Source organism: Falco punctatus (genome assembly GCF_963210335.1).
Source record: "Falco punctatus genome assembly, chromosome: 1".
Taxonomy (NCBI): Eukaryota; Metazoa; Chordata; class Aves; order Falconiformes; family Falconidae; genus Falco; species Falco punctatus.
The window spans coordinates 86,719,213-86,733,214 of NC_137580.1; the positions used below are offsets into that span (position 1 = coordinate 86,719,213).

Sequence of the window (14,002 nt, forward strand, 5' to 3'; positions counted from 1 at the left end):
GTTAAACTTAACGCTGATCTGATTTGGCTGCTAGGACACCCAAATAATGTTCCAGTCTCGGTCATAATTTGGAGAATGCAGAGATGGCTTACATCTGCCTTGAAGTTAAAAAGCAATTCTTTAAGGTAGTTTTGTAGCAGTGCAAGTAGGCGTTCATGTGTTAGCCTAGATCTGACATGCTGGGTCTGGCAGATTCTGGTTTAATGCAGTAGGGATGCATTTAAGTGGCTGGGGTAGAGTCTGGGGCACACAGACTGTATAAAGAAACTTACTGCTGTAATCTGCCAAACTGACGGTTCTTTTTTTTGTTTTAGATGAAGGACCTAGCTTGTACTTCTGACTCCAATGTGCATGTAAGTTTGTGGTCTTGATATCTAGTAATACATGCATCAGTTCAATTTATGACCCAAACTCTGTGGGCCAAGAAGAAATGGAAGCTGAATGCTTGTCTTGCCAAAAGGAATGTACAAATGAGTCATCCCACACCACCCTTAATGCCAGCATTGTAGAGGCAGCAGGTGGAGATGAAGGAAAAAGCTTGCTGGAAAATTGTAGTTCATGATTTAACCTCATCCCACTAAAAATCTCCCTAATTTAGCCTTGGTTAGTTCATCTGAAAGACTCCAGAGAGGAAGCAAGTCAGGTTTTTTCTGGGTTTGGTCAAAGATCAGGCATGCAGATTTGCATTGTCTTTGTCTTTGGGAGGTAGTTCGCAAATCACAGTGAACTCTGTACAAATCTTCATGAGAAACAGTCATTTCCTGCTCATTTAGTATGATTTCCTTGTGGGCAAACTTTCCAGATAAAAACTAGCCATGCTGTTGACAGCTAAGAGAAATAGGGCTAGCCCTAACATTGTGTGTGCTGGGTGTTCTTTTTTTTTTACCTTTATCATTTTCACAGTAAAAATAATAGTTTATGCTTCTGTTTTACTATATGACCTTGTTGAACCCCTGGGGGAGAAAAAGAGCTTGTGACTAAGGGGCTGGATGGTGAATTGTGATACCTTCGTCTAGTTCTGGGTTCTACCACAGACAACTTACATCAGGGCTCCGAGGCCTGGATCCGTCCCCCGGCTTTAATGCTTTCTTGAAGTGCTTGATGTTGTTTCCCTGCAGGGTCGGTAGCCAGAGCTGGATGTGTGTCCAAGGAGGTGGTTTAGTCTGTGCAAGATCTGAATTGTTCTCTGAAGCTCCTATTGTCCTTTTGAATAAAGAGGAAAAATAAAGTTACTGTGCGTTTAGATACCTCACAAGGCAGCTTGAAGACAGGTGCTGTGAATTTGAACCTATTACACATCCATTTGTCTATCTGGAAGGTGTGTATCCTCACTCATCCCTCCTAGGAGCTCTTTAGGTCAGCAGACCACTCTAGCGCATTGCAGCAATATTGCTGTTTTGCAGTACAAAAGCTACTAGTGATTATTTTGTTCTGAAAATCAATGGGCATGCATGATTTGCTGAGCATTACCTTTAGCGTAGCGGCACTGATTAACACGTAAGCTCTAAGCGTATATTATCACATCTGTTGAAGTTGACTGAGATCTAATGTCTTGACATCTTTGGTTAACACCCAGTCAATCTGAAAAGCAGGGCAAGGCAATACAGCGCCCTGAGAGACGTCTTGTCAAAGTGACAGATTGGCCTTTCTGATTCAAAGGACCAGCTTGCATGGCAGAGCTAAGTAGCTCCTGGAGAAAGGGGAGGAGAGCATGGGAAAAATACCCTATTTGTTTAGGCCTTCCCCTGTATTTTTTGTTGTTTGTTGCTCTGAGTTGAAGCTCTTTGTTTTCCTTCATCTGAAACAACTTTAACAGCAGGTTGAGAGGAGCAAAGCCTCTGGGATTCTGCCTCTCCCACTTCTCGTTCTTATAAACTGTTTACAATGTCCTTCAGTTTTCTAGCTTTGTATGGAAAAGTTCAGTGGGTCAGCTTTCCCTTTAGCTTCATCCATCATTCCAGTCAATTAGAAATAGTTGAGGGCCAATTGCCCGGTCTTCCATTAACTGAGACACTTCAGATTGTTTAAAATAGCATAAAAGCCCTCTTTGTTGACCGTTGGGCAAGCACTGTAGATTTCCCTGTTGATGGGCAGTTACCGCGTGGCTGAACAGAACCCCAGTGTGTCTTGCAGTACTTGAAGGATGAATATTACTACTACGGGCCTTGTCTGGGTTTTGATTCCTTCTCCTTCACCTCCGCCTCTTGCTTTCCCTGAAAGGTGTGATGCCTTCAGATGGTGAATTGCCGTGCCTACTTGCAAAAAAAGCTGCTCTTTGTGGCTTTTCAAAACTTCTGTAGTTGAGGGTTTTTTTTCAGTTACTGAAATGTTCCTTTTTAACCTTGGTGCTTTAAAAGCTCTTGGCATTATTTGTTAGTTGCTTGTCGTGTGTGTTTCTAAAGGACAAAGGAAGTGTGTAAGCGTTCAGGAAACAGTTAGTGCATTGTGGTGTGTGGCTGAGTTCACTCTGGTAGCCCATGCCAGGACAGCCTGCTTTCATTTAGGGCTGACATTTTCCTTATGTTCTGAACTGACCAGCCTTAGGATAGAGCTGCTGTGGGAGCTCTCATAGAGAGCTTGAAGCTTGTCATAGGTTAATGTGTTTGGGTTCACACTGAAGTGAGCCGAATTCATTGTATATATACATCTATATATTTATATATCTAAAATCCACATTTTGTTTCACATGACATTTAACCAGAGAAGTAGGCTTACTAAATGGAGATCAGTTTATCTACAGCAAAGTAGATATTTATGTATTCCTATCTTAAAATCACTGTTGTATCTTGCAAACTCTCCTTCAAGTGTTGGATATGCCTGGGTTCCACTATGGGCTGGTCCATGTGCTTTTTGTTATTCTGGAGCTGTTTTGCCTCAATGTGTCGTCATTTGATGGCAGCTGTGCATCAGTGTCCCTGATTGTGAAGAGTTTGGATAGGTATGACTGAAGATCTGGACCTCACTGCATTTTTTGAGCTGGAGGAGTGCAGTATTTGGCAGTCCTTGAAAATGAGGCCTCCATGTTCTTCCAGAAGGTGCCCTGCCTTGCAGTAGCGCAAGCACTGCTGTATGTAAGGCCTTACTTGTTTCTCTGTTCCTGAAGCACAATCTAGAAAGAGTAAATCAGTCTCCTGTATAGCTGCCTCTCAGATGGTACAGGCTCAGTGGTATGAATGCGCTGGGTAGCTTGGATTTCAGCTGTTGCGCTGCTGAGAGGCACAGAAACCTCTGGACAAATCCAGGGCAGAGAGCACAGCAGGGATCTTCAGGCTGTGATGAAGGAAAAGGGGGTCTGACAGGGCAGGAGGATGTGATAGTAATCAAATTTGAGAGGCTTCAGCTGCTGGGGAGCTGGATCTTTTACTGGAGAAAGATCTGCCACAAATACATGCAGTTCAACAAATTCTACCAGTGGTTTTCTTCCTCTCTGGTGTCCCATTGTGACACCAATCTGATGCAGACTTCAAGACAGACTTTTTCAATTGGTGTGTTCCTGCAGGCTTGCCTTTTTTTCCCTTCCTTTCTCTTCCACTTGCCTTTGGCAAATAACAACTTGAGGACATGACTGAGCTGGAAGTGCAGACCTAAGTTGGAAGGAAACCAGTGGGGCAGAATGTCAGCCTGAGACTGGACTTTGGCAAAAACGATGTTTGCCTGCTTTGCGCTTACAAATAATCTCATGCTTTGCAGAGATTGAAGCCTTAGTAAGTAATTTAGAGAGTACAGAGAGAATCCACATTTAATTCAATTAGCATTGTTGTCCAATGCCATTAATTATGCCCAGACTTGTAATGGGTTTCACAGGAGTTGATACACTTGAGCTTTGTCTGTGCTGGGGTCAACTGAGGACAAGTATGTCCACTGGTGTAGAATCTAGCCTTTGTGCTCTGCAAAAAGCCTTCAAATCTGGTATCTGACAGTAGCCTGGAGTATGCAGTAGCCTGAATAGCCTGCATTACAATCTACTGAACAAAGGGTATCTCTGGGAGAATGATGATTCGATGTACATGTTTTCAGTGTTTTTGAAGAGGGACTGTTTTAGTGGAAGTAATAATCTCCTGCAATTTTATATTGTTTCCAGACTGTTTTCAATTGTTTCATAGGCAGAGAATAAAGAACTTCGTTCACTGTCTTAAAGTAGGATGTCTGATCCTCCTGGGGGAGGTTATTCTTTTATTAAAAAAAGATATAAAATAGCTACTTTGATGGAAATATAACTCTAGGAGTTGAAGTGATGATGATTATAGAAGCTGTAGTATTTTAATGCAGAATAAGCCCTAGGAGATATGTGCCCTAAATGGTAAATCACTCTGTTTTTTAACAAAAGAAGAATTATTGTTATTTTATGATTCTTGCTTATTTTACAAGGTCTTTAGCTGTTTCATCTGCACTTAACTTTTACAGGCTTGGGATAAATTGGTTGTTGTTTTGCTTTTTAAATAGCTTGGCTTTTTTGAAGCGTACTAGAGATGCAAGCACAGTTCAACAGGATAGGATTCATTTGGTACTCAAAAAAGCAGGGAGAAGAGCCATGACTGCTGACACTGTATACAATAACTGGATTGGGATCTGTTCTCACAGTGTGGTGGTGTTTTGTAATCTTCTTGGAAGGAGCCAAAGATTGTTATTTGAAGGGACTTCATGGGTAATGCCTAGCAATTTGGGGGGGGTATCACCTTGCAATGTGTGTGTTTATTGCAAGAGAATTTCTGCTGCCATTTTAAAGGGGCTGTGGGGATCCCTCAGGGCACTGACAGACCTCGGTGACCCTGACTAGCTTCACGTGAGGCTTCTGCCCAGAAGCTTGGGAGCTCTGTTTAAGCTCAGCCCTGAGCCCTCAGTCCATGCTTGGGCTGCGCTGAGGAGTACTGCTTTCTAGCTGAGCTACAGCCATGCCTGTGCCCCGGCCGTGGACACTACTGATTCAGACCCCAACCTACAGATGGACTTCCCTGTCTGACCTCAGACCTGCCTCGTCACTGTGGACCTGCCGTGCTGTCACTGGGCCTGATCCGAACCCTGACCTGCAGATTTGCTTCCCAGGTTGACCTTGAAGGCCCCCTCGTCACCATGACACTGCCTCTTGGTTGGACTTGGCTGCCATTGAGGGTGTTCCCTGCTCACCTCGCTCAGGGGCCAGCGAGGCTCCTGCCCAGGCATCCAAAGGGTCCCCCTTGGTGCCGTGTCCCTCAGGGAGCTGCTGGCCCTTGGTGCTCCTGGTGACACGGTTCCTGTAGCTCAGCTGTTGTGCCTAGAATGTGTCAAAGGGAGGGACCCTGGAGGAGGAGGGTGCTATCCTAGCGGAACTGACAAGAATCCTGATAGTCTCCTATTGAAGAGGACTGGAAAAAAGCTCCATTTAGATTTGGTCTTCCCAGATGCTCAGCTGATTGCCGTGACATGGTAGATGCCTCTTCTGCTGGGGAACATCCTTTTGTTTGACCATAGGGGAAGAACCTGCAGGATCGTGGCCAGCGTGATAGGAAAAGAGGACTTTTCTGGTTCCTTTTGCTTCTGAAGCCCCCAGCATGGTAGGCAAATGAGCGTGTGCTGTCCTAAACTGGAATTACCTACCTCTACCAGGCAGGGGACTACTGGTAGGATTATTCATTAGGGGTGTCATGTTCCAGCTTTCTCTGGCAACTTGTGTTTTACTTTGAATAATTACGTTTACCTGCCAAATGTTTGGAACCTGAGATGTGTTTAACAAAAGAGCGTCCTAAATACAGACTTAGAAGCTGAGCACAGAGGAGCGTGGTTGAAAGAGGTAATGTGTCCCAGTTTCTGCAATTTGTGATGACCTAAAATTCTTAATGATGGAATCTAAAAACAGATAACAAAACCTTTGCATCTTTTCTACATTAAAGTTAGCTTGTGACAACCCCAAGTCAGTGCTGTGGAGAAAGTACTGGTTTTGGAGATCAAAGAACCACCTCCTTAAACTAATTCAGGGAGTAAGCTGGATGATATGCTGTCCTCTTTGCTCACTGCATTCCTCAGTAGCTCACATAATAAGAAGGAAGGCACAAGCAGATGCATTCTGGGTATTTGTCTGTGTTGGGATATCTACCTTGAATTTCGCAAGCTTTTATTCTTTCTGATGCTTAGGACAGTCTCTTGCTAACAATAGTTTTCTCTTGCAGGAATGCAGATCTGTGCCATATCTCCCTGAATCTTCATTTTAGAAGCAGCCAGAGGATAAAAACCAGTGCAGTGCTCATTTAAAGTCAATATGCTCTAGTTTGCAATTTGCTCGTGTTTAAGTGCCTAGCTTTAAAGGTTTCCTTTGCCTACAGGCAGTCTGAATACAAAGGGAGACCTTATTTTTTCATAAAGAAAAATCTTTGCAAAAGCTCGGAGAGCAAAATATTTATTTCTACCTTCCATCTCCTCAGGTTTGTTATCACTATGCAGAGTTTGCTTCTGAAGAATCCAGAGGGGAATGAAAAGATGTAAATTCATGCAGTTACCTCAAGATGCAGCTAGAAATGAGGGTGATGGATGAGATGTGTGTAGGCACATATGTGTGTGTGAGGAGTGAGAACGTCCCACCTTGAAGCAGTTTTGGCATTTGATGCCTTGGAGATGACAAGGAGGTTTACAAGGACAAGGTGTAATGGAAAAAATCTCTACGTGTAACTGGTTTCTTTGCTGTTGGCAAGGCTGGAGTTGCATGAAGATAAACACAAGTTCTGAGTCTTTACTGTGTTGCACTATTGCGTAAGTTCTGCTCTTTAGAGGGAAGCTTTACTGTGGCGTGGGGTAAGGGGAGTTGTGGTTAAAATACAGTATTTTCAAGAAAAGTGAAGGGATTAATGTATTTATTACAGGAGCTAGTTTCCCTTCTGAAGCTGTGGACAGAAGACAGAATGTGACATCTGAACGCTACCATAAAGGATTCAGTATGTGTGTATCATAAGTTGTTGGCCATATAATGATTAAGTACTGCAGATTGGAAGGAGTGATTTTCTTCAGGATTTCGGAAGCCTTATTCTTGTTGATTGTTTCTGTAGCCTGAGTTATTCCATGTTTTTAGTAGAAATGGAAGTAGTGTCTGCTTATACCATCTCTGGTGATCCAGCATGTGTTATCTTTGAAGGCTGTCCATGTTGTAACTTTGACTAAGATGATCACCTAAGGCTTATTGTCGTGGTCTTGGTTAATATTAGTGCTTACCTGAAAATGAAAGTGGCTTCCTTTCTGAAGTCCAGGTTCCATAATGTCAAAATACAGCTGTAAATAAAGGAAACTGAACGGGGGCATCGCAGCTTGTTTCAAAGGAAATCATGGATCATGCAAGATTTAAGTGATACTTTTCACTGTAGAGCTTAAAGAGACCTCAGTACCCTGCTCCTGCTCAGCAGCATGAGGTCACTTGGAAGGATGCTGTCCCTCAGGGCTTGCACAAAACATGGCACGACAAAAGGGGCAATCCAAAGTTCAGGGCTGGGATGAAATGCACTTTTTCTAAGTGAAATGTTGTAGTTCCCTGGTGATGAAGCTGCTCAAAGGTAGAGAACGTTTAAACCTCTATGTAATTAGACTTAGCCACCTGCATGGCAACAGTTTCATCCCAATCATTTTTTTTTAGGTGATGTAGAAAGGTATACTGAATTTGCCCACAGTGGTTCACTTTGCAGTTCAGTGCTCTGTGTCACTCCTTTCTGGTTTGGGGTTTTTTTGTGTCTTCTTTTTTTTTTATATGAAAAAAAAGTGTGTGTGTGTATATTTGTGTGTGTGTATGTATTATTCCTTAATAAAGGACGTTCTTTTTTTGTGTGCCTATTTGACAAGATGTGCAAATAGAAGCTTGCTTTGGCTTTGAGACCTATATAGCCCAATACCTCCAGGGCATATAGCAAAATGAACGGTCTGTCATATCATTTTATGTAGTTGAGGATTCATAATGCTGGGGAAAAGTCTGATTTCTTGGTATGTAAACTGGTTCTTTATTGGCCGCTTGCTGTGAAACCTCTGAAGTACATTCATCTACCAAAGGGGAGCTTCTCTGATGTCTGTGCTGGGACACACAGTTGTGTAAGGGAAAGGAAAGTTCAGATGTTAGTGCTGCGAGATGCAGAAGCATTCTCTTTGGGCAGTATCTGCAAGAACAGGCTTTTGATGTGTGTTCTTTCTGTTTAGTGTTTCTTTATGTTGTCTATCTGTTATAAATTTTAAATAAGCTTATAGCCAGTTAGATCTTACAGACTTAGGGAAGATGTCAGAAGGGTAGCATTTCAGATAATTCAGCTATTAATCTCTAGCTATCCATTCTTTTTAAATTATCATCACTTTGGACAGTTTGAGAAAGGTGTCAGTTTAATAATAGGTGTTGATGGTTTATAGCCTTCTGTGGTCTGCAGCTGAGTGTATTTTATCAAATGGAGATAAACTTCTAATGGTGTGCAAAATTGGTCCTGTTCGTTGTGGAACTGAGTGAAAACTGGGTGAATGTTTTGACAGACAGAAATTCCCCTCCTCCTACACTGAGCATTGAAGAGAAAGCTTAAAGCAGGTTTAAATATAAGGTAGTAGTTGTTAGTCTGTAGTAGGTTGCCTATAAATATAAGGTCCTTCATAGATGCTTCACGTGATTTCCATTTACTGAGCCGAGCCCAGTCATAACAGTATAGTTGCAGCATGCTTTTTTGAGACAATCAATACTTCTTTTTCTGAATCTCTACTTGCAAGATGTTGGTTAAAATCTGTTTTTCAGTTGAGAAAGCTGAAATCAATAGAATAGTTATACCGTGATGGTAGAAGTGAAAAGTTTGTTGGTTTTGTTTTTTTACCTGCTTCTTTAGGAACAAAGCCCCAGTAACCAGACATCAATAGCAATGATGCAAGAGCCTCAAGAAATGGTGGAAGAGACAGTTACTGTGGAGGAAGACCCAGGCACTCCCACTTCCCACGTGTCTATTGTCACTTCTGAAGATGGAACCACAAGGAGAACTGAAACCAAGGTGAGAGGTTAATAACCAGCGAGGAAAACAGCAAAATACCACTTAATCACAAAATAAAAATAGCAGGGAGTAGAATGAATGACAATTATGCTGTTGTTCAAAATCACTAGAGATCATGTTCTGCTTGCCAGCAAAGCTGAGTTCAGGGCTTCTTCAGTTTCACCTCTCTCTAGTGTGTTCCACATCAGCTGTGCTGATACAACTGTTCATGGGTCTGTGAAATGAACAGTAGAAATTATCCAGGTTAACCAAACAAAAACACTAGAACCCCTTCCCGGATTGTTTATTCTTTTAAGATTCATACTATATTACTGAAACAGTTCACAGCATTGTCCTGCAAACACAGTGATACAAGAATTAGATGAGTTGGTAGGGCTTGGAGTATATTACTTTTGCAGCTGAGGAAAATGTGCTTGGAAATATGTCTTCACATTAATTACAATCTGTAATAACAATATGTGATTATGCATTTGTCCTTTTGAACAAGAAACATCCTACTTAAGTAGCACCATAGCATTTAAATTCTGCAGCAATCTTGTGAATGGAATTTTGCTCCTGGTGCATGGGGAAAGCTGGTTGTGTTTTCAAGTACCTGTACCTCGGTTTCAGCTGCATTACAGGTGTCGCATATGGTATGATTCTTCTGATGTCTTTTTGTTCCCTTGTGTAAGGTAATTTTGCCATCTCTGAGCAGGTGCCGTATGGTCATGGCTGCCTTGCATGCTGTCCCGTACCTCTGGAACATTAACATGTCTTGTCATTTGGGTCTTGGAAGTTGACCTGAACTCTTTGTTAGGTTTTGGTGTTGTGAAAGGTTAAGGGTCAGTTCCTTTTTAAAAACTTCTAACCAGCACCATTCTTGGGGGGGTGGGGTGGGGGGGGGTGGGAAGAGACTGTCCAGCTGCTTTCTATGTTAAAAGGAGTTGAACAGAACTCACTGCATAAATCAGATTTTATTTTTACTGATGTTCCAGAATTGCAGTCCTCTAAGATGTCTATTTGGGACATCAGATCCTCAGGTTGTGAGCAAATGAACGTTGATTTCCAGAGGCTAGTGGGCCTGCACACATTTCTATACATGGAGTATCTGGTTTAATATTTGTTGCCATTAGTTGGAAGGTAAATATAACTGGTCTGTTTTCTCATTGTTAGAAGGAGATGAAGGTCTTAATAAAACAGGCATACAAAACCCCCATGTTTTGATTAGCTCTTCAAATAATGTATTTAGTCTGTGACTTATTTGAAAGAAATGCTGTTTTCTTTCTAGTGGCAGCAACAACAACTGTTATTTACAGGAAGGAGGTGATAAAATTACAGTGGTGATGGACACCTTTTTATCTGCACTAATAGCAGTGCATAGTTTTAGAAGACTAAGTGCAGCTATGCAAGGGAATAAAATGATAGCTACGACTGTAAAAATAGAGGCAAGGCCATGCAGTGGTCCCTAGATAACAGGACCACATGGAATGAAATAGCTTGTCTGAAATAGTCATGCCACTGATAAAGCTGCATGTTTGTCATAGTGTAAAAGGTGTGTAGTAGTTTCTCCTTTGTGTGGTGTACCTGCTATTTTTGCATCTTCCCACGGAAAAGGACAGTAGCAGCACTAAAACAGACATTGTATCTGAATATGGGAAAAGCAAACTGAAAAAACCAGCAACCCTAGAGCTACTGTTCCATTTCAGAGAGCAAGGCTTTTCTTCTGTAGTTCATTACAGGCACTGAAGTGTGTCCAGAACCCGGGGGTGGGTGGTGGGGGGGGGTGGGGGGTGGTGTGCATAGCTGTCTTGCTTTGTATTTACCTTGTTGCAAATAATGCCACCAACTTGAACTTACATACCATCTGGAGGTGTTTCCTAGTATTCCCTTGCTAAGAAGACCAACTCTTTCAAAAAAAAAAAAAAAACCAAACCCAAATTGGAAAAAAAAAAAACCCAGTTGTTGAGAAAAGTTATTCTGAAGTGTCAAAACACAGCTGGGGCTGGCTTAGCCCTAACTGTCAGAAGAGTTGCTGTGACTTTGCTGAGGCGGTGATTGTCTCCGAAATGGTTTTGTTTGGAATTTTCCTTGCTGATAAAAAGTGGCATAGTTTTAACAGCTCTTCGACATGAAACTGAGGTCAGGTTTTAATATTTTTTTAATCACATTGGTCTTCAACTTGTTTTATGTTTTGGTAGGGAATGTGAAAATGAAAACTATTGTTTGGGGGTATTTAGTAGCATCAGTTAAGTGTCATGGAGTTAATTGGCATCGACTTACTATCACTTGTAATAGGTATCATCGTAGCACTTTCATATGTCATACCATTGTATGAGAGAGCCTTACAGAGAAAAATAAATTCCCTGGTACTGTGCTCTGCAGTGGCAAAATACTGACCTTGCTGCTGAGATGAGGAAGGTGAAGGAAAGAATTTCTCTGGGATGAGGGATGCAAAAACCTGTCTGCTGGGCATGCACAGTGCAGTAGTAGGATCTTTGCTGAGCCCAGAAACTGCTGTTCTGTCTCTTTGCCTATTCCTTCCCAGATTTAAAAAAAAAAAAAAAAACAACCAAAAAACCCCCCACAAAACCGCATGAATCTGCCCTTAATCTAAGTGTCTAAGTACTTATCCTTGTAAAGGAGCCACATTTCCTATGATGAGGACCCTCACATCTATTTTCAGTAATATCTAATCTGTTACTTAATAGGGATATTAAAAGTTGAGATGATCACACTATGTTGATTAAATGTTAGAGGGGTTAGATTTATGCTCTTTTTTTTTTTTTTTTTTTTACTTTGAGTGATTTGTTAAGTCAAGGTAGTTAGGAAAACATAGAAATAAAGTTTTTTATGTTCTACATTGCTGTGCTTCCTCTAAGCTTCTTTGAGGAAGGGTTTAGAATCTATTTTTGTTACCTCTGTAACTAGAAGGCTGTACTAGACAATGCCAGTCACAGTCTCCAGTATATTTGCCTTGCGAAGAAAGTGGCAGCACAAGGTACTTCTCCTGACAGAGTAAATAACACAGGTCATGTTTTTTTAAGAGCTAGAGAGACCAGAGATGTTTTCCAAATATATGCATTCTTTGCTGGATAGCTTATGTGGGGTTTAGGCAGCCTAATGCCATTTAGTATGCTTTTTTTGATTCTTCGAAAGAAGATTGACATTTATTTTTGCTAAATTGTGTGAATCTTTAGCTTGCTGGAGAGCAGTGCCTCTGAAATTCCTTCCCTTGAAATGAAGCATAGCCAAAGTTGTAAATGTGTATGCTGCTGTTCCTTTATTCCCCCTTCCCCCATTGTTTCAAAACCATAATTTATAGAGGTTATTCTCTTCAATAGTGCATTAAGTAAACAACCTTAATCTAGAAAGATTGACAGTTTTGCTATGCTTTTTCCCACATCTTTGAAAATGCCTGTAGCAGTGAAGTGGGAAGAAGACATAATAGAATTTAATATTTGACATATTTTAAATAGAGAACATCTGCGTTTTCAAAATGAGATATCTCTGAGTAATTTTCTCCAAACTGTTATTCTCTTAGTGCTATACTAAGTCCCTACATAACATTCACTGCACAAAAGATGTACCAGATAATACTTCATTTCAACTTTATAATCTCTCTGGAAGCCAAATACCTATCGTGTTAAAATAGTGAAAGTCACCTTGGGGAGAGACTACCACTTCTTGCCTGTCGGCTGGAACACTGCCATGTGTTACAGGGAGCCTGTTTGTGAGTGGCTCGAGAACTCAGTAAAGCAAATTAGATGTGTGTGTGCTTGTGTTCATGTTTGCTTTTTTTCTTTCTTCAGGCACCTTTTTTTTTTTGTCTTTGAAATGCTAAAAGACTGGAGAGTTTTGGGTCACTTTCATTCATTGGAAATGATGTTTTATGATCACAAACTGTGAAATCAATCTGCATACAAAATTGTTTAATATGTAGTCCATCCATTTGCCTTGTGCTTTTTAATACTCAGCAAGGCCAGATCTTTCCCAACTGTGTTTAACTGCTGCTCCCAATTCTTAGCACCAGTGATGTGAAAGTGCTTGTGACTGAAATTCTTCGGCTGTGGCAATGCCAGGTACCCTGAGATGCCGTTCTTCAAAACTGCAGAAAGTTCAAGGGAGTTAGGTAATAGAGCAGGAATGGATTTCAGCTGAAGTTGAGAGCCCTTTCAAAATGTGAAATGTTAAGCTTAAAATTGAAGGGGAAAAATTTGAGCTGCTGTTTCGAAAACCTACGGGGCAAGTTCTTACACAGTATTTATTAGAAAGGTAATAGCTTCAGCCTGCTTGGGCTGATTAATTTTTACAGTCTGTAGTTCAAAAATTAGCTCTCAGAAATGTCAGAATGCTTTTATCCTTGTGTGTTACTTCTCACCTGTTTTTTGTTTCATGACGTAGTTTCAACAAAATTTTTAGACCTGTCAGCTTTTATCATGTACTTAATTTATTTAAAAAAAATTAAAAAGGCAAAACAAACCCAACCTTAATAACAAAATGGAAGAAATTATAGGTACTAGTGAAGATGACTGCATTTGACCATAATAGTCAGCTTCAACTGAAATGTTAGTTCTGTCTTTCCTCCTCTGGTGTCTGGGTACTGTGCACTTTGAGGGATCTACTTGTACCATCTGCACATGCATCCAGTAAGTCCAAACTCTGGGTGTTTTCATGTTTGTTATCCCATCCTTCAAGACAAATAGAAGGATGAGGGACAGAAAAATACAGAAGCTACTTGAAACGTGTGAATATTTCCTTTGTATTCTGTTGGCAAAAGTACTTCCAGAAATAGAGCTAGTGAAAATGTTATCTGTATCAGGGCCTGTAGGGGTATTTTTTAACAAAATATTTGCTATCTGGGGAGAGAACAAAGGTTAAGGTCTGTAAACCTAAAATGTGCTTTTATTCTGGGGTGGGGGAAGCAGCAAGGAAAGCACTAACTGGCATTCGCATAGGATTTTGGTTGCAAAAGGCCTGAATAACTTGGTATGTTGAAACTTTGGGTTTTTTTTTCTGTGGTTGAAACCTTAGTATAGTTTACAGGGAGTAAAGAATGGCAA

At 41.1% G+C, this 14,002-nt stretch overlaps 1 protein-coding gene across 11 annotated transcripts in view; it reads left to right on the forward strand.

Annotated features, from left to right (window-relative positions):
- Window positions 1-14,002, forward strand: part of ARVCF (ARVCF delta catenin family member) — a 290,531-nt gene that overhangs the window by 184,857 nt on the left and 91,672 nt on the right. For 9 of the 11 annotated variants that reach the window (XM_080373939.1, XM_080373936.1, XM_080373935.1 and 6 more), the window contains one exon: window positions 8,805-8,963. In XM_080373939.1, coding sequence (XP_080230065.1) covers window positions 8,805-8,963 — 159 coding nt within the window. Of the gene's footprint in view, window positions 1-314; window positions 354-8,804; window positions 8,964-14,002 lie in introns of all 11 variants that reach the window. The other 2 variants (XM_080373940.1, XM_080373941.1) reach the window with 1 other exon arrangement.